The following is a 25,860-nucleotide window of genomic DNA, read 5'->3' on the forward strand; positions in this document are numbered from 1 at the left end:
TCCAGCCCATTCATGGCGGATCTGACAGAGGACATGTTGACGGTGGACGCACATGTATTTGCGTCTTCATAACTGGAACTGGAGGGAAACATACATGTACTTGTGACATGCACATAGAACCGTTGGGGTCCAAGATAGGGGACATAACTGACCAGGAAAATCCACATTTCCACAAAAGGACAGCAAAGCCAGGGCGGCAAATGCTCATTTCACGGGGACAATGGACCAATTTGTGACTAAAGTTAATTGTGTCATTGATCAAGAAATAATGCTTCTGGAGCGCCGCGTCTCCCAGGATCTGGCAGCCGCCAGAAGGTCCTCCCTGGGATACCTTGTTAATGCTCGGTCTCCAGTACGTCAAACTTTATCTCCCACAAGCTCAGCTAGATCTGACACAGATCCATCAGCCCAGGAGCTGCCAGCTAGCGGAACGGTTGCTGATACTTTAGTGGAGGACCAGTCTTTGGTCCTCGACTCTTTGTTATTGTCTCCTTGCCCACTGCCGTCTGCCCCTAGCACAGCCCCGGAGTGTAGCACCAGGCAGCTTCGGGAGCGTAACTTGGGGGCTATTCCCAAAACAAAACAAGGGTGCCCGCACAATATTGGCAGAAAGGGCAAACAATCTAAAAGCAAACATAAGGTGCCAAATCAAATGGGAAAAATGAATAAAACCCCTGACATCACCGAGCAACCCTCACAGGGGGCCCCACTGGATCACCCTGTCCCCCAATCTATTTTTACATCAATAAGGTTAATGAGCCAGGAGGAGGGAGATGGGCAAAGCGTAGCGGCCAAGGGAGGGACCCCTGACCCATTGCGCTTGCACGACATACGGGATTTAATTAGGTCCTCTCTTTGTCCCGTGCAGGACAGATTACTCAAAATCGAAGAACATCTAGCCAGGATCGAATGCATCCTAGGGGGTCTGTCCATTGCACCAAGCACCACTCTTAGTCCAGAGGCCCCAAACCCATCTGCCAACCCTAGAGCTAAGAAAGTCCCGTTGGCCCCTAAACCTTTACCACCAGCTCAAACCGAAAGCCAACCCTTAATTACACCAAACATCTCCATCAGAGCAGGCAACTCAAGGAAACCCATCTTGTCCAGTAAAATAAATTTAAAAGAGGTTGCTAGGCCTTTAACACCAGAGTCTATAACCATGGCTAATACTCCCAACTTGCCTCCTGAAACAGCTCCATATGTTGTAATCTTGGCAGGAGTGCCTGAATTGGAGAGTAATGTACCTGAGTCACCCGCAACCCTAAGGAACAGGGTTGTGTATTGGCTCAACATAAATAGACCATTACCTCCGCACATTAGCGCCAAAATTCTTATGGTGCGACGGGTTCCATGGGTAGGCCACTTAGCTAAAAACATAAAGGGGGATTGCATCCTAATCAACTTCAAGGACACCAGAACAGTTGAGTATATTTGCAACTGGAGGTCGACCACCATAGGATCATGTATTTCAACTCTCCCCTTATCCTATTTTTATCCCCCTGGTCATTTCACAGAACCCTGGACAGTTGTACATGGAAAAGGGAGAGGCCCTCCACTGGGGAGTCGGCCTATACATCTGCCACCCTTAAACTTTATTCCTACAGTAAATCGTTTTAGCAGTCTTGAAGCTGTCGATTGACTGGAGGATAGTAAAGTTACCCCAGCCTCTCCTCCGCTTCTCTCAGTAAGTTGTCCCCTAGAGCCCACCTCAGTGACTGAATATTTGGGGTCGAATTTATCCATCATGTTAACGAGCCCGACGAGGTCCATTATTAGTCCTGACCCCCCTCAAATTTATCCTCCAAGTGCTTCAACTCCCGGGGTGTTTACACCTAGTCTTCTCAAGATTGTCTCTTGGAACATAGCTGGTTTACGCAACAAGCTAGATCTCCCTGACTGGAACGCATTCATAGAAGAACACGATATATGTATCTTCCAGGAAACCTGGAGTGTCGATCCAATATATAAATCGGGGTTCTGTTGCTTTTTTATACCAGCTATCTCGTCAGGCCGTGGGCGCCCTTCCGGGGGCCTCATGGTTTGGATCAAGGCGGATCTCAACCTGATGGTCACCATTGACGGTCGCTCCACGCCTGATATAATGAGACTCACTATCAAAGACACTCAGAACAGTCCACCCTGGGAACTTCTTAATGTTTATTCTCGTGGCACTCAAGGGGGTGCTAAGTCGCTTACCATTACAGCACTTTCAGAGATACTCTCTGCATGCACCTCGAATTCTTATCTTCTTGTCGCCGGTGATTTCAATTGTTCTTTTGAACCACTTGCCGCAGAAGATTTATTGGGCGCACATGACGAGGACACTAGATGGAATATCCCTTTACTCTCCTTGAACCCCGTTAAAAGATGGACCCCTGCTGTAATCCAAATGAATGCCATAGCGTTGGAATTCGGTTTAAGAGCTGTCAATGGGCGCACCCCTTCTGATCTAGTGGGCGCTAACACTTTCAACAGAGTAGGCAGTCAAAGTAGAATAGATTACATCCTAATTGACAGGAGGGGATGGAAATTTGTCGTTGATATGGTTGTAATACCATCAACGTCCAGTGACCATAACCCCCTGTCTCTCACCATGCGTGAAGTCTGGCATAGACAGGCTATTTCCCCTCTACCAGGTACACAGCTGTTGACCAAGAAGCTTGAGCCTTCTAACTGTGGTAGATCCCTTTAAATGGTCCAAAATTGCCCTTAGTGATACTAAACTTCTTGCGTTGGAGAACATCCTCGCTGATTACACCACCAGGCTTTCCTCATTATCCGAGGACAACTCTAGCTATACTAAAGTCTATGTGGATTCTATGAATGCAATTGGGGCATTGTTCATTGACCGCAGGAAAAAACCTAACCCCAGAGTTGAAAGAGAGAATGATTGGTTCAATAAAGACTGCAGAACTAAGAAAAATCGCCTAATTTCTGCAATCAAATCCAATAATCCCGCTGAGGTTAGGCAAGCGAGGTTGCTTTATAGGCAAGCCCTCGCATCTGCCAAAAAAGTCTGGGAAGAACAGCGCTGGGTTTCACTGAAATTAGCGAGCCATGCAAAAAATGGCGAGCTTTTTTGGTCCATCATGAGAAGATCATCCAGCTGTGCCCAGGCGCAAATCCCTAACCACATCACGGATGGGGAATGGTTTAACCACTTCAAGAACTTGTACGCAGGTCCTGAGGTTGTGGTAGACCAGCCCACCAGCCCAGGGTCTGTAGTAAGATTCCATGATCATGTCTTGTTCCCAAGTGTTGAGGAGAAGGAGGTTCAAACTGCAATTGATAAGATTGTATCTGCCAAGGCACCAGGTCCTGACGGCATTCCGGGAGACCTTTTTAAAGCGAATCCAATAGGCTGGGCTGCGTTCTTTACTATTTATATCAACAGTCTATTGAGCGGATCCCCGGTGCCGGAGTCATGGAAGGGTGCAGAAGTAATCCCCATCTTCAAGAAGGGCTTAAGAGGAGACCCGGCGAATTATCGCCCAATTAGCTTAATCGATTCTGGTCAGAAGTTGGTCGGCAGGGTACTTCTGGAGAGGATACATTCCTGGGTGGACGAGGAAGGGATTCTAACCAAGTTCCAGGCGGGTTTTAGGGCCTGCACCAGCACCATTGACCAAGCATTCAGGTTAATGCTTCTTTACTGGAAGACGGTTACCATCGGCAAGGGTGCTTTATACCTTGCGTTCATTGACCTTAAAACCGCCTTCGAACTGGTCCCCCGCGATCGTCTGTGGTCGATTTTGGAGGAGTTGGGCATCCCTTCCTACATTCTGAAACTCCTCATCCGAATGCACGAAGAGAATTTTGCCTGCATTAGATGGGGGACACAGGGCCAGAAAACTAAAAAAATTCCAGTGAATAGAGGGGTTCGACAAGGGTGTGTCATGGCGCCAACACTTTTTACGCTATTCGTGAATGGCGTGGTCTCTTTTCTGCTTGAAGTCGAAGCGGACGTTCCCGCTCTGGCGGGTGATAAAGTTCCAGCACTTCTTTTCGCAGACGACACTTTGTTAATATCAAAAACTCCGTCTGGTTTACAGAAGTTGTTACAGCGCTTCTCTCTGTTCTGTGAGCGAAGAGGCCTCGTCATCAATACCGCCAAGACTAAACTCCTCTATTTTAATCCCTCAAAATCGTCTGGTTCTATTCTGACCCTAGAAGGGAAACCACTTGAGCGTGTCGGAGAGTTTGATTATCTGGGAATCAGAATCTCCGACAGGCTCAGATGGCAGCCTCATATAGATAAAATGGCACTTAATCTTAAAAGAGTAACTGGTGCCTTGGGAAAGGAATTTCGGGCCTCTACCTCTAAACCTATTACCCCAGTACTAAACATCTATGCTGCAAAGGCGGTGGGTAGCGCACTCTATGGCGCCGAACTATGGGGCTACAGCTGTGTTGACTCACTGGTGACTAGCGAAAACAAGTTCTTTAGGGAACTTGTATCACTCCCCAGGGGCACCCCGACTAAACCACTCCTTAGCGATTTTGGTAGGCGCTCAATTAGGGATCTAGCCACCCTTCGCCCTCTGCTATATTGGGCGCGGCTGTGGCGAACCCCTGAGCTCTCTAACTATGCTGAAGGGCTCAGGGAGGTTATGAACATGCAAGGTGCCCATAAAATTGAGTGGCTCGCAAACACAAAAAAACTTCTGATCGCAACCGGCCTTACAACTGTTTGGCCAGCGGGGGCACCATTATCGAAGATCGAAGTTAAGCGAGCCTTTTGGGCTTGGGTGGATGCTTCGGAACAAAGAGATCCCAATATTGGAAGGCTGACAGAGGTTTTTTATCAACACAAATCAACTATCCTCTTAGAACCATACCTTGACTTCATCACTAAGCCCAGGGACAGGTCGCTTTTTATTCAGTTTAGGTTCGGGACGCTCCCATTACGTAACCATACTAGTAAGTGGAAACCCCCCCACAAGACCCTCCCTGACTGTCCATTCTGTCCTGGTGCCACTGAAAGCGTCTCCCATTTCTTCTTTGCATGCCCAGCCTATCTATTACCTAGGATGAAATGGCTTAGACCCGCCTGTTTACTCTTAGGAATAAGGGATCACATTGTCGCTATGCGTATCCTTAAAACCACCACCAACACCACCTTAGTTTGTGGAGTGGCCAAATTTCTAGGTTGGGCATGGCTAATCAGGCAAAAATCTATCAGTTTTAATTAAATCTTTTAAAATACTGTTTTTAATCCCCAAAGCTGTGAAATTTAATACATTTTTTAGATATTTATTGCATATTTCAATTTGGATTTTTTACGACATGTTTTAAAAATAATGAATTTGTAATTGTTTTTATGTGTTTTGTGCTTTTATGACATCACGTGTCGAAATAAAGCTTTGTTGATTGATTGAGATTATGCCCAGCGTATCAAGTCGCTTTATGCCTTGGTACAACCTACTTTTTCCAAATCATATTGGCTGCCGGAGCATTCAGCTATATTGCAATCATTGCAAGCTGACCTTCTTGCTTCAAAATACTTACTGACGCGTGATAACCACACTAACCTGGTCATAAGAATTGTGCCAGGCGCAGTGGGTTTCACATACTTAACGTTCAATGAGGGTGACACCGTCCCCATTGCCTACAAATCACACCTGTACACTTCGTCTGAACTGCGATTTTCCGCTGTTGAGAAAGTTCTGACGGCAGTGCAGATGGCGATTCTGAAAGAACGAGCGCTATCGCAAGGTAAACGCATGTTGGTGGTAACACCATATCCTGCCCTTGAGGCAGTGATGAAAGCAAGTGTACCTAATTCTAAGGCTTTGCATCCAAGGTGGATACGATGGGCCACTTCCTTGACATCGCCCGACGTCACATATATCTTTGACACGGCTCTACAGACTCAGGAGTTCTTGCAGTATGAATTCGTTCATCCAGCTCCTCTGTCTTTGCGCCGCTCGAGGATTACCATTGTGTCATTTACACTGACGGTTCTGCGCAACCGGCTACTGGATCGAAGCATGCCTATTCAGCGGCCTGCGCAATTGTGGTCGGTACTTTCGTGAATGGTGAATTCCAATCCGATGTCGTGCATACGCAGTCATTGGGTGATTGTACCGCACAGTTGGCGGAGCTTCGTGCTCTGGTGCTTGCACTGGAGTTTGCTAATCCTCGAGTCACTACTCTTATAGTTAGTGACTCGTTTTACTGTGTACAATCTTACAACAATCTACATTTTTGGTCTCAAAATAACTATCGTGATTCCAAAGGTAGCACAATTAAGCATAAAACGCTTTGAGTTCGAGTGGCAGAACTTAAAGAACATCTGCCTCTCGTGAATGATATTCACACTCTTGGTCACCAACGAGTTGGTGTCCATGCTTTCGGCAACAGCTTAGCTGACGAGGCAGCAAAAACAGCAGTGGCGACATACTTAGTAGCAGCGGTTACAAGATCACAAAGTAAGATCGATGATGACATCTTGGCATCTATTGCTGCTACTGAGAAGGGAACAAAATATCCAAGAGGTTTCCCTTCTCGATACCATTCTCGCTTAAGTCCTGATAACGTCCCATTAGTGAGGATTAACGACGTTGGTGACAGATTGATTCCCAACATGGACTGCAGACCATCTTTGATATTAGCGGCTCACGAGGGCATGGCGTCCGCGCATGCCGGCGTTGCAGCTACTGTATCTCTGTTACAACAACGTTACTGGTGGTGAGGTTTATATAAACAAGCTTGCGCTTATGTTCTTAATTGTGACATTTGCCAGCAGATAAAACCTTCAACTGCGGCGCGCCCGCCACAAACACAGTTGTACATATCTAATAAACCACTGGGTTGTGTTTATTTAGATCATTGCGGTCCATTTACCTCAGATACTGCGTACAAATACATCTTGGTTGCAGTGGATTTGTGCACACGTTTTCTGTGGGTGTGGCCACAAAGGAGTGCTGATGCCCATACTGTCATCAAGGATTTGCGTGTCTTTGTAGGAAGTTTTGCATGTGGTACCTTTCATTCTGATCAGGGTCCTGTGTTCGCCTCTAAGGCGTACAAAGAAGCCATGAGAAATTTGGGGGTCCAAGTCAAGTTTTCGTCTCCATATCGACCTGAGGGTAATAGTGTGGTGGAGCGAATGAACCGTGACTTACAGCAATCTTTGACAGCCAGGGTTTTAGGTACTGGCCGGAACTGGCTAGCCCACTTGTATGATGAACACCGTGCACTTAATAATCTCCCTAGAAGGTCTCTGGGTGGGCGGACCCCATACATGATGCTCTTTGGCATACGAATGTTTGTCCCGGACCTTGATGGTCTAGACATGGCGGCGTCGGCCGCACCCTTTGACGTAGATGATCACTGTGCTGTATTGCAGAATCTTCAAGAAGCCAGAGACAGTCTAGCGAAGGAACACATACCCTCCACTTCTGATGCTGCGCTTCAGATTCCTGTAGTCGGCTGGCTACCTCGAGTTGGTGATCTGGTCCGTGAGAAGGTGGACAACAAGAAGGAGTTCAGCCCCTCTTATCGTGCACCAGTTCCGGTGCTTGGAGTCCAGGGTACACGTACAGTCATTTTACCTCCACTTCCTGGTTGCAAGGATAACAGGTACATCTCTATTGACAATGTCAAGCTACAGCGAGTGGCCGATTCTTCTTAGTATGACACCAGCGGTTTCTTGCCCTTCGATGATGAGAAATTCTGTTGTGGCCCCAGCTTCTACCACCTTGCCTGATGTTGCCGTCGAGATGCATACAGTTACTCGTCGTTTATTGCCACCGACAGCTGGTGGTCCACCTGAAGATATTGAGTACGCTTATCCTGCGGATGTCCCGTTGCCTGTTTTACAATCCACCACAGTTACCCAGTCGCGCTACTCCTTTGACACTAATTCAATGACTTCCATTGCCCCATCAAAAGTTTTGATTTTTGTTGCCTGGTTCAAAAGACATTGTTTATTCCCCCCTTGGACTTACATTTGGCTGGTGCTCATATGTATTTTTTTGTTTATGTCCATTGGTTTTGTGGTAGTGTTTTTTAGACTTATAAATGGACACTACCTGAAAGAAAGATCTGCAATTAGACTAATTGATGGAACTTTGGCCCCCCACTCCTCATCACATATTATGAAAAGGGACCAGACTTTTGTGAACATTTCTGCCTGGCCTGTACTGGATGGGATTGCTTCAGATGCTGTAAAATTTCAAATTCATGGCCCCACTGAAGTAATCAATGTGCCAAATGTATTTTGTGTTTCTATGGGTGATGTAGTTAAGCAAAACATCCACTCGGATGACTGGGATGTTCAAGCAATAGAAGCACTGTTTTCTGATTTGAAATATTATGCTGCATTTGATGCTGAGGATTTGTATTTAGATACTGCTAATTATGATGAGCAATTCTGCTATCATCATTATGGCACACATTTCCTACACAAAGCAAATACGTTTCGAAATTTTGTAAATTATACACAATGGGAACACTGTCCAGCCCCTAGGGTGGGCAGCTCCACCACGTTGGTGGACAAATTCACATATTTTTCTGATTTCAGTGTGCGAATCCGGCCTCCTTTTATTTTAAGGTTGCGGCTGAGTCTGCTTCTAAAGTTAGACTGACACACACCAAATTGTTGTATTCCAAGTCCTTTATGGACGACTTGGCAAATGGAGGATATGATCTTTGGAAAGCTAGTATCGAACTTAAATCGGTTTGGGGTTCTAAACCATGGCAGTACAGGGAACAGAGGCTTTGCATCGTGCCTACCTCATCCCGAACCACATGTTATTTTTGAATTCGTGAATTTTTCAGACCACCTGTTTTGGATTGGCCACTTCTAAAAAATTTAATTCTCCCTCCACTCCAATATTTCTGAATTGAATCCGGAAGGGTGGTTAGTATGGCAAATGAGCTCAGATTCCTGTCAACATCGGTTTCTGGATTTAGCACCGGGGTATACACAGGTTCGTGTAGACCCCCGTTTTGAATCTTCTCACACTGTAACTACCTACTCAGTAGGGAAGTTATGCCAGTCTTGGCTGCAACATTCCACCTTAGCATCTGTTAAACTTCATTTATCACAATTGAACAACAAAATAGATATGAATGATTTTGTTAAGGGTCCTGCGGTTGGCAGGTCCAAAAGATGGGCATATGCTGTTTACAACGAAGTTTGTAAGCTATCACAGATTGAAGCTGCATCCAGACTACGAGCTATTGCTCAAGCCAATATGGAGAAGGTATTGGCTGTAATAGATAATAGCATTAACACCCTGTCTTCCAGAATTTATACCTTAGATAATATTGTTTCGTCTGTGGTAGACATTGTGCAGGGTGATTTGTCTGTATTGTATCATGGTCAAAATCAATTGCGTTCCATTATGCAGTTTGCATGGACTTTGCAAACGTTAACGGCTGGGAAAGTCCCTTGGGATTACATGAATACTTCATCTTTGTTCCTCCCTTTTAATTTAACTGCGAAACAACAGTTCATGTCCATGAAAGATGCAACATACTCATTGCTGCACATTGAAAAGTTAGAACCTTTACCTTTCTCTGTTGCCGAATTAAACTCCGCTGTGTGGCTTATCCACGGGTTGATCACATTACCATTCCCCCTGTTTAACTTCAGTTCGTGCATGAAACATTATGCCCTTGGCAGATATGAAAAACTTGGTACTGCGTTCCTGCACGAAGTTTGGTCACTCCCATTCACGTATAGATGCGTGAGGACGGAAAAGAGGTTTTCTTAAAAGGTGAAGAGTGCACATCCACTCCAGATCACTCTGTGGTGTGTAGGCACATTCAATTACATGGTGCATCCTGAAAGGGATCCCGGTGCCAGTTATAACACCGTCTTTTACGCTGCTTGCTAACGGTAGTTATTTGCTATTAAATAATGAAGCTTGCTGTGGGATGTTAGTGGGAATTCCCTACATAGTGACTGTATCACAGAGAGTAGTCTACTGTAATAACATCCTTTTCCAACCCCCGCATGGACGGCTCGATGTATCCATCTCGCCTTCCATTCCAACCTTGAAAGCAGAGTTCAATAAGATGAGCAGAATAAGGGCTCTATTGTCTCAAAAAGAAGTCGCGTTGACTTCGTCCCGGGAAACATTTGTCCTTCACGTAGCAAATACGAGCACAGAGGTCTAAGCGCTTTTGAATACTGATCTCCCACTTCATTTTGGGGCCCTGATTCAGACTATCTTTAATGCCTCGTCAACAAGTGGCCTGGCTCATTTTATTTAAATTGTGGGCTCCGGCCTCGTGACCTCCTTTCAAACTATTTTTGGTGTGATCCCGGCATGTTTTCATTCTATTTTTTCCAGTGTCTTCGGAAGTCTCCCTTTGATTCTCACCCTCGTAGCTGGGGTGCTTTTGTTGATCTGCGTACTACGCTATGGATGCACAACTTGCGTCACACGACAGCATGTCCCGGCTGCTCCATCTTCGTAACCGGATGCTTGAATACTATGGCACTTTACCACTGGCGACTTTAAGCATAGCCTATGGATTGTCCTTCCGGTTTCCCTACTTTACTTGTGTGCAGCCTGTCTTTCATTGCCTAGATTGTCCATTCCAATGGGCTCTGGATTTGTACCTGTCGAGCTCGGTGTCTCCTGCACCGGATTATGATCGGCTAATGAGCCCCTTAGTGGCTCAGGAGTTGGACTGTTCTGGCGTCAGGATTATGGCCTGTGGAGCAGCACATGGAGTCCTAGGGAATTGGGACATCGGAACGGCTGCAGCTGAATTCTTAGCGAGAAGTTATCTTGAAGAACACACCAGTTGTCCTCGATTGGTGCTAGAGGCTCTGGTTGTCAAGGAACATGTGTGTTCCTTCCCCTTGCTGAACTGGATGGCAGATAATTTTGCAGAACGTTCCAATGATTTCCTCTTGGAAGCTGTTGCAACTTATTGTGCTTATACCTTGATGGTCTGCGTACTACGCTATGGATGCACAACTTGCGTCACACGACAGCATGTCCCGGCTGCTCCATCTTCGTAACCGGATGCTTGAATACTATGGCACTTTACCACTGGCGACTTTAAGCATAGCTTATGGATTGTCCTTCCGGTTTCCCTACTTTACTTGTGTGCAGCCTGTCTTTCATTGCCTAGATTGTCCATTCCAATGGGCTCTGGATTTGTACCTGTCGAACTCGGTGTCTCCTGCACCGGATTATGATCGGCTAATGAGCCCCTTAGTGGCTCATGAGTTGGACTGTTCTGGTGTCAGGATTATGGCCTGTGGAGCAGCACATGGAGTCCTAGGGAATTGGGACATCGGAACGGCTGCAGCTGAATTCTTAGCGAGAAGTTATCTTGAAGAACACACCAGTTGTCCTCGATTGGTGCTAGAGGCTCCGGTTGTCGAGGAACATGTGTGTTCCTTCCCCTTGCTGAACTGGATGGCAGATAATTTTGCAGAACGTTCCAATGATTTCCTCTTGGAAGCTGTTGCAACTTATTGTGCTTATACCTTGATGGATTGACTTTTTTCCCTCTTCATTTCGTTGTACATCCATCGATGATGATTTTTCCCCTTCAAATGTTTTTTTTTCTCTCCTTTTTATTTTTTTTCTCGTTGAACTTTTCACTTACCTTATATGGACTTACAATTTATGCCCTTGGTTCTGTTCTATCAAACTTGAACTCTGCGTTCTTGCAAGTGCGCCCCTACTGGTTAGTGGTCCGATTAAGGGGGGGTGTAGTGAAGATTGCTATCTATATACGTACAATGATAAGTTAGCACAACCGCGTTAGATGTTAGAAAGCCAGCTTGCCGCTTTTGCTGCTTTTGCACACGACACTATAGTCACATGTTATTCATTGAGAAATGCTTGCTCGACTTTGCTTCACATGAGAACGGTCTGTTGTTCACATCGCTAACAGTGAACAGCGACCTTGGTCTGCTCATTGTGTAAAGAAACAGTCTGGGTCGCTAGACGGTGCATGTTGTTGGGTTCTGGTTGATCGGCCCACTATTTAGCCATAACACGCACGCAGCTGCAAATAACTGAAATCCGAGTGCTTTTAATATTGCAGGCTACATGTTTTAGATTCATTCGGAAGAAGAGCTTTCCCAGGAGCAGAGTCTAAGCTGACCCTGTGATGTGATTCCACTAAGCCGATCTTTACGGTATGGGGTTTCTCCATTCAAGCCTAGAGACCTTTTATTAGTCTAATAATAATAATATTAGTTTACTAGCGAAAGGAAGGTGGCTGTCATCCACTGTCATTTTATTATGATTACTCCTTTCATTTTCTATGGTATTGTAACTATGCTGATGGTTTTGATCTTAATCATTTGTCTGCTTATGTTAGCCAAAGTACTGCATCTTAGGACACGAGGTTTATAAAATAAACTCTTTAAACTTTACCGTGTCTCTGTTTATTCAGTTGTGGACTGATATGAGAATAATTACGAACAGGTATTTCCGATTCCCACCATTCCTGAGAATACCCTAAGTCGCTTGTTCTGGGTTGTCTATACATTGGGACCGCCGAGATAAAACTCGGATAAAGAATGGGACACTGATGCTGGTCGTATAAGGGGTTCTGGGTTCTGAGGTGAGTTTTTGGTACACCACAATTCAATGAGTTCCTGGTTTCCTGTGCATAGTTCTGTGCATAAGCAAAATCCCTGCAACAATCTCTTGATCTAAAATACTCGCTTTAAACTAACTTTATTTGGGCAGCAACTATTTCTGATGTATATATGGGTGACTATTTGAAAATGTATACGTAATTTCATAATCTTCCAGCTCGTATTTCTTTTTTACTTGATTCATTCATGTATTTATTCATAAAATCATTCATTCATAGAAAATATTTTCACCTGCAGGGTTCTTGGCAACAGCATTACAAAAAACAACTAGATATGAATTTTCAATCTGATTACACACCTATTGGCATCTGGCTTTGCTGCCATGTAAGCTATTCTGTGTTTTGGTTGCAGTCTTCATATACATAGATTTAATGCGTTCTGCATCTTAATGGCTGAACAAAGATAATTTTTATTTCAGGGTACATTTATTTTTTATTTTTAATGTGTTAACAAATTCTTGGGTTTTGTGAATGCATAAATTAGTTCCCTTTAAAAAATCCTTTCCGGCAAAGAAATAAATCAAAATCAAATGATCTTTGTTTCCTAAGAGTTTCCAGTGCTTTTGATACAGCAGGATTGGTCTATCCTTTTTTATTCTAGAATCAATGTTAAAGGGCACTTCGAATGATCTAGGGCTATATGTACTATTTACTGGACTCAAGATACTGATCACAATTTGTGACCAGTATTGTTGCAACAAGGAAAGAAATTTGAGAACTGACCTATGTAGTAATAGGTCAGTTCTTAAAAATTGGAATCATAGTGGGCAAGAATCCAACCTCCCTTAGGCACATTAATGAGGTAGGTTCCAAATTCAGCAGACACCATACCAATGACTGTTTTTAATAAAGCAAATGTTTTATTCCAGCCCGTTTTCCTTAGAGGAAAAGGGACTGTGTTGAAAAAACTGAAAGGTATTTTTAAAAACGTTTGTTTAAGAGCAGATAGTGGTTTTATGGACCACTGCCTCATCTTGAGCATTTTTTTTTACATTCAGCCCCTTCCCTTTTGCGGATGGGTTGCCATCTCCTTTGAGGTAGCAGTAAAATATCAATGTTTTGTGACTGGATTACTGTCGCAAGACATTGATACATTAGACATCAATTTGATATTTGGATGGGATGCCTACAACACGTTCCTTCCAGATGCGGAATGGGTATCCTTTCTGAATCCCACTTTTCCGACTCTTAATATAGAATTAATTCATTAGAAAGCATTTTAACTATCGCAAACACCGAATCGATGCATTTGCGACTGTTAAAATGCTTAGTACATCTGTTCTCTAATTTGTTCTGATGGTATTTCAATGTTAACACGTTCTAAAATTGTATTTCTTCTTAGTCTCATATACGGATGTCTAATTGATTCATTCAGTCTATGAAATGTAGCTGCATTTAAATCACATTATAAGCAAAGTCTCTAATGGAACTCCTCAATTTTATGACAGACATTGGTAATCCCGATTATTTTAATAATCCCTTTTCCATGATAGCTATTGCAAGGAAAGATTTTAAGAAACGTTGTATGAATCATATGGAGAGTTTGAGACTAACCAATGAAGCCATAAAATTATCAGTGAGCCATAACCTAATGATATCTTCCTCACTAGGCATGCAATTATATCTTCAAAACACAGATAAAAGTTACGATAGATTTGTGCTCACCCGCTTCCGTCTGAACGTCTTCCATAGGCTGGTGACCTTTCCAACTGTCAATAACTGGTCTAACGAACTATTACTCTGTCCATGTGATTCTATTTCTGTGCAATCAACAATTCATGTCACCTTATTTTGTAAATTTTATGAAGAACACAGAAAGAGATGGTTGAAACCAATTTTTAAACTTTGGGGAATTCGTCAATGTCGACCAGCATTTTTGGCCCTGCAATGTCTTGATAATAACAGTATAAATTATAATGTTGCCGTCTTTTTAAAACATTTGATTAAACACAGAAATAGTATTGTTCTAGATTCTTTGTGAATAGAGTAAATTTTAGAAGAATGGCAGACAACAGTTACCAAACGCTGTTTTGGATTTATCCCCCAACGCATCCTAAAAAAGCAGTAGGGGGCATACGTCTCTTCTATTTTGTCCTAAAAACTGTTAACTCATTTTAGCATTTTTGTATATTTGGACTTTTAAAGTTGTTAATATTGTATTATATATTTGCTGGGCGGATTCTCTTTATTGCCTTCACATGACATATAAATGCTTTTTTCCCGCACTTGATTATACAAATGAAATAGTTCCCACTTAGGGTCTAGGTGAACAGATGGTTAAACAGTATTATTGATATAAAGATATAGCTCCAAACGTTGTTTTGGTTTTATCCCCCAACTGCATCTTAATAACGCAGTAGGGGGCGCACATTATACTGTTTTTGGTCTCCAGTTTCACAAAATTTTTAACCATTCTAATAACAGGGCAGATAAATTTGAAATAACGACTTGTATATTTTAGAGCTGTAAAGTTGCTTTCGCTTTTTCGAATTTTGTACCGACAATTTCCTTGCACCACATCTTGTACATTTAGGATTTTATAAACCTTTTTTATTTTTTGTGTATATGTATTTAGTATGATATGTTATAATGTATACGCTTTTATGGATTGAAATCAACTTTCCGAATAAAGCTTATTTTTGATTTGATTTGATTTGAACTCCTCAAACACTTTAGTCTCTTCTTTCATTTTGGTTCTGACAATAGCGACTTATTTCTTTAATTTCTATAATGTAGGCTATTATCAAGTGCTAATTCGTGCGCAGCTCATTCTCCTCGGAGGAGGATACATTTTTCCTTCAATCCCTCGGTGGTAGTAAAGACCAAATAAGGTGATAGTGTCTGTAAAGGAGTTGCTGTGAGGAGTGCAACAGGTGTAAATGATGGAAAGGATGGAAAAGGAGCTGAACAATGAGTAAACCTTGGAATACCCCACCAAATAGAGCTGTAGGTGGGGATGATAGATGCCCTTAGAGACAGAATGAAAGTTCTGGAAGGTAGGATGCAGACTAGACAACGGCATATAGAATAATCCTAGGAGTGGTGAGGGTTACAACAGTGATGGGTGATTGACAAGAGGTTTAGCATACTAAGGGTAGGGAACTGGGGTTTAAGATGAGCTGAGGTCATTTAATTTGACATTTGAGTGAGTACAGTTTCTGGAGAATATTATGCTTAAAATATGATTGAAAAACATTAAATAGCTTGCGCAGGTGGAGGTTGTATTTAAAACTGCTGAATACCACCAGTTACAGAAATTTGGAAAGGTGGGAAAAGGGTAGGTGAAGGGGACGGATGGGTGGACAACTGCTCAATTGTCACCCAATTTTAGGACAGGTCAAAACACTCAGGGAATTTGATAAATGCTACTTTGCAATATTTAGTGGTGAAGCCTAACTACCCTTTTGCGATTTTTGCCTGTACATTATCACAAAAAATGTCATGTCCATTCATGGAATGGAAAGTTTAGGGAAGTTAAGGAAAGCTTACAAAACAAGATTGAGGGTGAGAATGTATGCTTTCATGTGACCTACCTCTTTGCACACATCGTCCACCGTCATGTTGACAATAGACAGCAGAGTTAGTCGATTTGAGTTTTTGTCTTCCACCAAACTGTGGCTTCCACGTAGTAGCTCCATCTGCCTTTTCATAGAGAAATCCAGATTGACAGTGAAGGGCAAATGAAAGTTTGCATCTTTCACTCTGAAGTTGCACTTTAGGAACTTGTGGAAGAGTTGTGGGTCTCCATCCAGCTCTAGTAGTTTTTCAATCTGTTTTTTAAGAACATCAAGTTCTTCTAAGGATTTGTCAAACACATCCCACAGTAATGTGTTCTCGTATGAAGTGTCTCTTCCTCCTCCCTTACTGCATTCAGCAAGACATCTCTTCTGCTGCTCATCTTCGATGCATTGTAAGACCCAGCTTAATCGACAGGGCCACTGGTTGGCCAGCACGACCCATTCCGCTACCTTATTAGGATCCACTGTGTCTTTATGCACTTTCCGAACCATTAGACGAATTGTAATTGCTATTGTATTCACAATCCTTCTAATGTGGATAACATTGTCTGTTATGTACTCTTTCATTGAATCATTACAAAGGTGCTCCAAAGCCTCCCGTATGAGATTATTTGTTTTATGACATTTTTCAGCAGATATATTTGACTGCCTCGAATATTCAGAACCTGTTACAATTAAAGGTATGTCATTATTGTCTGCAATATCACTCAGTTCAATGTGATTGCCAGACATGTAGGGAATGATAGGCTGCACTGATGGTGCTCCAGCTTCCTTGAAATTTGGCATGAATTCACCTTCCTCTGGGTCATTTAACAAGTCTTCCTTGCACTCAATGAAACACCGAAGTATGTGACACTTGGTTTCACAGTCCATCTTGGGTACTGAGAAGGGGAGAGTAACAATTCGGTTGAGAAAGTCATAGCCATTGTTAGCCATGCCTTTCATATACTGAGAACTCTCCACACAGTCTACAACAATGCGTGGGTCAACTGCCAAAATGGAAATGAAAGGGGCATCTTGGTCTGAAAGGAGGATGTTCATGGCATTTAAAACACCAACCACTTTGTCTGGGGCGCACTTGTCTAAGTTGGTGATCTCTAGTACCACTCGGATCTTTTTCCGCTGAAATATCTCCATGAGTTTAATGAAGCGAGTAATGATCATGACTTCTCTTTTGACAGAACTCATGAAGCCCAGTTGAGCACTGACATCAGACCTGTTCATCTGCCTCTCCACCTGTGCCCGCTGGTTGATTATCATGTTCTTTATTACCAATATGACTCCTCGGAGAGCACCAGCTGCAGATACTCCTACAACTGCAGCCCCAACACTTTCAAAAATGGATAGCAAATCACCTGGACCATCTCCAGTTGGAAAACCAAGTACAAGTATAAGGATGCCAACAGTGAGTCCGATCACAATCACCAGAATTGTTGCAAGCCACAGCGGAAGGAAGAGGATCTTTTTGGCAATCCATTCTTTGTTCAAGGGTGCATCAACAATTACACACTTCCTTCCGACGACCCTGTAAATACTTATTGGCATGATCCCAAAATAGTTCTCAATGCCATCACAGAGTGTCGTAATGAGCCCAGCCCACAGCTGGTCACTGCCTGCATACTCCCATGCACTGAAGTGTATGAATATGTAATGAAAGTTCTTCCTTTCTTTCAGCCGTGCTGTCAGGACTGGTCGATAGAAAACCATGAGGAAGATGAGAGAAATTAGATTCCGACCTGAGTTATCCCGGGTCTTTTGTCCAGTCTTCTGAAATTCTTGATTTTCCTTTTTTCTTGTCTCAGCATATAAATAATCTAGAAAAAAACATAAAATAGAGACCATGTATCAGAAGCATAGTCCAGGATATAAGCCATAGAAATATGCATAGATTACTTTGAAAAATGTTCTATGAAATCACCATAAGCCAAAGAGATATTGTCATCTGGCGTCCTAATTTGCAGCAGAGTCACTGCAAGACCCAAGTGTAGAACCATTACAGAAGCCACTCGGCTGTCCTCTCAGTAGCCCACAGGGAGGAAAGTTGAAACAGGAGAACAAAGCAAGGTAAGGAATTAAGTGTCACCATTATCATTCCATTAAATATTTCCATCCAAAAGCGTAATAATTTCAAGAAAAAATGTGTTTCACTTTCATAGGGTCTGTGTGTCGAAGTAAAAGTTTGGAAAAACCATCCAGAGCTACTGAACGGGGGTCGTTTGGGGTTCCACTTTCTTTCCCATTGTTTTTAATGTGCCTATGAGTTCATTTACTTAGGACCTGAATATGCCGGTCGCCGAGATAGAAACCCCTGTTATGCCATGGTTAGTCAAGTTTACCTTGGAATACTTAGGGGTTATTGATGCGGCACCTTTTTTCTCTCCAAGTGATTGAACGAACCAAGAAATTCCATCAGGAATCCTATGTGGCAACCCAGTCTTATGCTCCACAGAAATGCCCAGACATTACAAGTAAATCTAACATTGCAGATGTTTTAGATTGTCACCTTCCATGGCCACGAGCAGTCTGATATATTTGAGGTCCATATAGACAGTGAAGATAATCCCAACACACAATAACTTCAAAATCCAGACACTTAGGAAAGCTTCTTTCTCAAGCATGGCTCAGAAGTGTCCCTTGGACAGGAAGTGAGGATTTAGGAAAGTAAGAGGGTGTTCTTTCATCATGCCTCTGAGTTGTACAAGAATGGCAATAATGACTTTGTCAGATGCATCTGCCTATATTATTAAGGATGAATAAGTCACAGAAGAACTCCTCCACTCCACCCTTATCCATGGCCCCGCTTCCGCCTCAACAGATGCCAACTCCACAGCCAAGGAGCTTCACTGTTGGATCTCTAGCTGTGCAGACAGATTTGCACCCCTCCGCAAACCCGACACACAGCACCCTCTGAAGGCCCCTGGTTCTCTACAGACCTCCAAGAAGCCAGATACTTCTGAAGGTGCCTCAAAAAACGATGGAGAAACAGCAAAGACACAGAAGACCAGACCTCCTACAAGAACGCCATAACAGAATACCACCAACGCATAAGAGCCACCAAGAGGACCTTCATCCGTAACAAAATCCTCATCAATTCCAGCAAACCGAAGGAACTCTTCAACATTATCCATCAATTCACCAAACCACCCAGCAGAACGACTCTCAGATGTCACAACCTCACAGGACCCCTGTGACAAGCTCACAATCTACTTCCACACAAAGATCAAGACCCTCTACGATAACTTCAGCGAGCAAACCCCAGAAAGCGCACTCCCCAGCAAGAATGACCTGCCCACCATCACCACCTGGACCCCAGCCACCACCAAAGAGACCACCACGACCATGAGGAGCACCCACTCAGGAGCCCCCATGGACCCCTGTCTGCCACACATCTTCCACAGAGCCGCCGCCATAGTGCCCGAACTACGCTCCACCATCAAAACCAACTTCAAAACCTTCATCTTTCCAGACGACTGGAAACCGCCGGAGGTCATGCCCCTACTCAAGAAACCCTCCACCGACGGACCCGAAGAACTACTGCCCCATCTCTCTACTCCCTTTTCTAGCCAAGGTCACTAAGACAATCATCAACACCCAGTTAACCACCTTTATCGAAGAAAACCACATCCTTGACTCTTCCCAGTCTGGATTCCGAAGAAACCATAGCACAGAGGCCAACCTCCTTGTCACCACAGACAACATCCACGCACTTCTCAACCAGGGCCACACCACAGCTCTAATCCTACTAGACCTATCCGCAGCTTACGACACCATCTCCCACCGCACGCTCTCTGCCAGACTCCACGACACCGGAATAAGAGGAACTGCCCTCGATTGGATCCGCTCCTTTCTCGCCAGCAGAACCTAAAGGATCAGACTTCCCCATTACTCTCCAAACCCACCAAGATCAGCTGCAGTGTACCACAGGGATCTTTGCTCAGCTCCACGCTCATCAATATCTACATGGCCTCCCTTGCTGCTATAGTCAAACAGCACAGACTCAGCATAGTATCCTACGTGGACGACACCCTGCTCATCCTCTCCCTCATGAAGGACCCTGAAGCAAGAAGACTCAGCTTCGTGGAAGGAATGAAGGACATGGCAGCCTGGATGAGCAGCAGCTGCCTCAAGCTCAACTCAGACAAGATGGAGGTCCTTGTATCACCCCCGCGCCGTGGAACAATGCCTGGTGGCCACCCACCCTTGGAAACCCACCCAAACCCAAGAACCACCCGCGAAACCTCGGCATCATCCTTGAATCTTCCCTCACCATGACTCGCCAGATCAACGCGGTCGCCTCCACCTGTTTCAACTCCCTCCGCATCCTCCGCAAGACCTTCAAGTGGATCTCCCCCAAAGCCAGAAAGACCGTCACCCATGCACTCATAACCAGCAGACTGGACAACGGGAACACCCTCCATGCTGGAATCAACAGATCCCTGCTACACAGACTCCAGACCATCCAGAACAGCGTGGCCAGACTCATCCTCGGCACTCCCCCGACAAGAGCACATGACCCAACACGTAAAATAACTCCACTGGCTCCCCGTCGAGAAGAGAGTAACGTTCAAAATACTTACCCACGCCTTCAAATCACTCCACAACATCGGACCCAAATATCTCAATGACAGAGTCTGCTTCCACTTACCCAAAAGAAACCTCCGCTCAGCCGGTCTCACCCCAGCAGAAACCCCAAGCATCTGCAGATCCAGGGAGGGTGGAAGAGCCTTCTCCTACGTCACTGCCAAGGCTTGGAATGAACTCGACATCAGATGCCCCCTGCACACCTTCAGAAGGAGTAGTGTGCGATAGATCTGGCCTCTCATTCCGGTAGGAGTAACAAACTTACAGAATCTCCAAGGAGTACAAATGAGCTCTTGCTCCCTGACCTCCTTGTCTAGGCTATGAGTCTATTTATCAGCCTATTTTCCCAGGTCATTTGAAAGAGACCTGTAGATTGGAGAATCCTTTTACCCCAAACTCATCCATCAAATCCCCTAAACACTTAAAACGTAAGTTTCCGCAGGTACCCAAGTAAGGGGAGGAAAAGTAGTCGGGTAGATCTGGATTGACTAACAGCAGTGTAAAAACATGAATGGATAGAATCTTCACAGACCTCCTCACATTGCTCCAGAACTTGTCAAAAGCAGACGTGGTCTTAAGTCTCACTTTTTTGAAGAATCCTCGGCTTCAAAACTTGGTATGGCTACTATTAGGATCCTTCGAGAATGAGAACTGGCATGAATCCAGATCTCCGGTTATGATTCAAATATCATGTGAATAGGATTGGTCATGCTGGCCCAGTAATAGAAGCGCCAGTCAGGGAGTGCCCATCCACCTTCAGTTATTGGAAGTTTTAAACTTTTTAAACATCTCCACTCTTTCTTCCCGTACCAAATAAATCTTGACTCTATGGACTCTAGCATTTTAAAGTACCTATGAGGAACGTAAAGAGGTAATAAGTGAAAAAGATACTATATTTTGTGGAGAATATTCACTTTAATTAAGTTAACTGGCTCAATTAGGGAAATGGGTAAATGCATCCATTTGTCCAGCAGCAGACTAATCTGCCATAACTGCGCTTTATAATTATACTCAAAAATTGCTTCTTGGTAGTGGCCAAAATGATGCTTAGATACCTGGCTTAAGGTGTAACCGTCTAATTGCAGTTGCTTGCTTCACCTACTAGAATAAGTTGGGTTTTATGGGCATTTAGTCTATATTGGGAAACTTGGCCAAAATCTGATGCTAAGAGTTCAACACATTGAATTGTAGGTTCTGAGCAGTGTGAGAATATTAATACATCATCCGCATAGACTGCCAGGGGAGAAGCAAGCATCAGGTACTGGTTGATGGGGATGCTTCTACGTAAAAGCCTAATGTATGCCTCCATATATAGAGCAGAGAGAACAGGAGAGAGCATGTAGCCTTGCTGAGTCCCACATGAGATAGGAATAGAAGATGTTAATTCCTGATGTATGATAATCTGAGGTCTCTGGAATTTAGACATAGCCTTGATCTTATTAATAAATCTGGGGCTGAAATTAATTTGGACAAGTAGTTCCCAGAGAAACTTCCAGGAAACACGATCAAATGCTTTCTCAGCATTAAGTAGCATAATATTCAGAGGTTCCTGGAGAGTCTCGGCATGTTCTATTAGTGCAGTAATTAGGTCAGTATGAGAAGTAGTATCCTTCCCTGGAATTAAGCCATGTTGTTCGGGAGATACAAGCTGAGAGAGAATCTTATTAACCCGATTTGCCAAAAGCTTGGTAAATAGTTTTTAGTCAGCGTTGAGAAGTGAGATCAGCTGATATGGGTTACACTCTGAATATTGTGAAAATAGCTTCATTCCAAACAGATGGAACCCCGCTAGTATTCCGAATCCATTTTAGCACATACAGAAGAATGGGATGATTGTGAGTACTAGGATTTTAAAAACTTCTGAAGGAATGCAATTCGGCCCTGTTGCTTTTTCTGGTGGTAAACTAGCGATAACCTGTCTAAGCTCATTCCCTGAGAATTCCATATCCAGCATATCATTATCACTTGTACCTAGTTTAGGGAGGTCTAACGGCGTCGGATAATCTCTAATATTGAGAGTGCTACACTCTAGCTCTTCCTGATCCAGCTAGGAATAATAAGCCATAAAGATAGAAGAGATTTCATAGTGATGAGAGCAAACCTTGACCACAGGATCTTGTATTCATTCAATCACAGTTCTTGGCGTGTCAACCCAACAAAGGAAGACAATTTCCCTGATTTCTTTCCCAATTCCCAATTCCTGCCTTGTACTTGGAAGGCTTTATTGTTTGTAGGGGACATTACTAAGGTAGAGATGTTTCCTTGCAGGCCCATAACTTGTAGGTATATTGCTTGCGTGACTGCTAAACAGACTAAGGCCTGTGCCACATGTAGTTGGATTAAATTATTCAACTGGCCTCTAGGGGCATTCTCCTGTTACCTATCTGCTTTAGAGATCGGCATAGTAAATGATTGAGAGGTTGTTCTAATGTAGGTTTTCAGGGTGTCTCAAACAATAAAGGGATGAGCTGTTCCTTCATTAATTGTAAGAAAACCATGCATGAAGAGGCGTAGGTGCTCAATATAATCAGAACAACCCAACATATACTTAGGGAAGAAAAGTGGCGTGGGTTGAAATTAGGACAACACTTGCCTACCCATTTTAGTTACATTTCGGAGTGGTCCGAGTTTGGCACATGTAAAATCTCAGCCTTACAGCTTGAGGAGAATGAAGCACTGGTCAGACAAAAATAAATACATGAGTATTGCCTATGCGGCCTACAAAAGAAAGCGTACTTCGGATGGCCAGGGTTTTGCCCTCGCCAAATATTGAGCAAATTCAGATTAGCCATTATATCTAGAATACCTGTCCTGGTCCTACCCAGCTGAGCTCTGTGAGAAGTGTTAGTCACAGCAAGCAGTGGGTTCAGTTAACAGTTAAAATTGCCAATTATAATGATGGGTAACTGAACATCACTCAATTTGATCATCATATTAGTGAAGAAATGTGGATCCTGGATATTCGGTTCAAATGTTTACCAAAACAAAATTACTTTAGTTTTGTTGATCGACTATTTCAACTTTAGCCCACCTACCCTCACAATCTACTTCAGGTCGTAAGGCCTTAAGAGTCTTACTGAACATATTAGCAGAGACTCCCCACTGACGTGAGCAGTATGTGGCCTTTACTAGACCATATATTCTAGGAGCTGCATGACCTTGGCAGCATATAGATATACAGTGAATATCAGCTGCTTTTTTGGTAAGATCTGATTCTTGAAGGACCAAGATATCCGGTTTCATATGATAGGCTTCTGAAAATATCTTAGCCTTCTTCATTCACCATTTTAAACCATTTGCATTCATGATATAATATTAACAATCTTCCTTTTTAGGTCTCGCCTTGGCAGTGCATGCGCTGCATGCGTTTTCTCAGCGAGACTTAAAGTAATCTCTATATGTTGGCAAGCGGACGGTAGTTTCTCCTGCCGCTTGCCATTTGCTGAATGTTTGTATAGCTTTTGTTAGCTTGGTTTTGACTGGCTGTTGATGGCAAACTGACTTCCGTGTAGTCCGGAAGCAGCGGCCACCAACTACAGTTTTCGTCCGCACTGTTCGCACTCTTTTTGTGTGTCATGCACTCTGCCTGACATAAACATGGCAGCGGCGTATGCAAGTTCTACACCATATTAAGTGCTGTACTAAGCGGCCCTGCGACAATGTATGTTTTAACCTGGACCCAGCTGATGTCTGTCACGGAGGCTGCTTTGCCTGCACCTAATTGACCCCATGGATCACCTATACGGCTCGGTGCGCTTGTCGGCGCACAGCTGTTGTCTGCCGATCACCGCTCTGGCCTGAGTTCCAGGAGGAGGACCGTGTCACTGGAGAAGCCGTGTCGTTGCTGGGTAACCAAGGACGCCTCAGCGAGGAAGCGCCGTCAGATTTGCACCCCGCCCAGCAGGACATCAACAACCGGAAGAGGAGCTGCGCTCAAAGTTGGGAAGGCTGCCCGACCCCTCTGTGAGGCACCTTCGAGGGAAGAGAAGTCCTGTATGGCCATCGCCCCGGCAGGGGCCGCAGTACCAGAATAGCTCCCCAGGTAAAAATCTTCTACCCGCATTGCCGCTTCGCATTTCCATAGCGGGTTGGAAGTTAACGGGTCTGCCGAGGGTGGCTTATTGTGGACATTTATTTTTTTTGCTCATGTTACTGGCCTAATACATCTGGAACAGTGCTTCTTTGTGCATGGATGCTGGTTTGGAAGTGGTACAGATGTGCTTAAGTGTCAGAGTGAACGTGTTGATGTACGCATGTATACGTTTGTTAATCCGTGTCAGCGTGTCTGTGTCCGTATACAGATGTGTTTGTGTGTGTGTGTCTGTATACTGATGTGTTTGCGTGAGCCTGTCTGTGTTTGTGTCCAGAAGTGTTTGTGTGCGTGTTTCAGTATGCAGATGCGTTTGTGTGTGTGTGTCTGTATACAGATGTTTGTGGAGAACAAGTAATCTATACACTCCAATGCGCTTTCCTCGTTGCACCGGATCCCCAGTAGCTGCAATGTACAGTGTAGGCCGCAGTCATAGTCCGTTTTGATGCTAAAGCCGCACCGTGGGCCATTTCACTCCCCGGAGTGTCTTTCCTGTGCTTAATGTGTTCTACAGTATGCTGAATTAGTCTTTCACACCAAGATGGCCGGGCCTAGCAGTGTCATAGTGATAATACAAGGCAACTCACACCTCTTTGAGATTTGGGGTCAGCAGTTGCGGGGTACCCCTGCAGCACTGGCCCGGGTAGCGCCACAACTGCTGGTGCCCCACCATCCCTGCCAGCACAGGACACAGGCCCGACATCACTCAGGCCAGCGCTGTTCCGCCCTCAGAGAGGGCCCAGGCTGCACCCTTAGGTGTCCTTCCTCTGGGGCCTCGCGGCGTTCCTTTTCGCAGCTCCGCCACTCTCGAGGCCCCCGCCGTCTTTAAGGGGCCATCCATGCCAGTCCCTCTATCATCGTCCAGTGAGGTGGCAGGATGGGCGTGGATAGAGGAAGATTACTCCATCATCTTTCATGCGTGTGGCAAGGAGCACCTTTTTCCTGCACTGCACATTTAGTGACCACAGAAATAACATTGCTATCCTAATTGCCACCTGGCTGTTTTGTTTACAGAGAAGATCCATCGGCAGTGTGGTCCCATAATTCAAGAGAGTCCAGGCAGGGGCCACACTGCATTTGGAC

The 25,860-nt window shown here is 44.3% G+C and overlaps 1 protein-coding gene across 1 annotated transcript in view; it reads right to left on the bottom strand.

The window, feature by feature from the left end:
• Positions 1–25,860, bottom strand: part of LOC146798445 (NTPase KAP family P-loop domain-containing protein 1-like) — a 423,382-nt gene that overhangs the window by 191,205 nt on the left and 206,317 nt on the right. The window contains exon 4 of the mRNA XM_085625714.1: positions 16,122–17,920. Coding sequence (XP_085481840.1) covers positions 16,122–17,920 — 1,799 coding nt within the window. The remainder of the gene's footprint in view (positions 1–16,121; positions 17,921–25,860) is intronic.

The sequence above is a fragment of the Triturus cristatus genome, chromosome 9, assembly GCF_964204655.1.
Source record: "Triturus cristatus chromosome 9, aTriCri1.1, whole genome shotgun sequence".
Classification (NCBI taxonomy): Eukaryota; Metazoa; Chordata; class Amphibia; order Caudata; family Salamandridae; genus Triturus; species Triturus cristatus.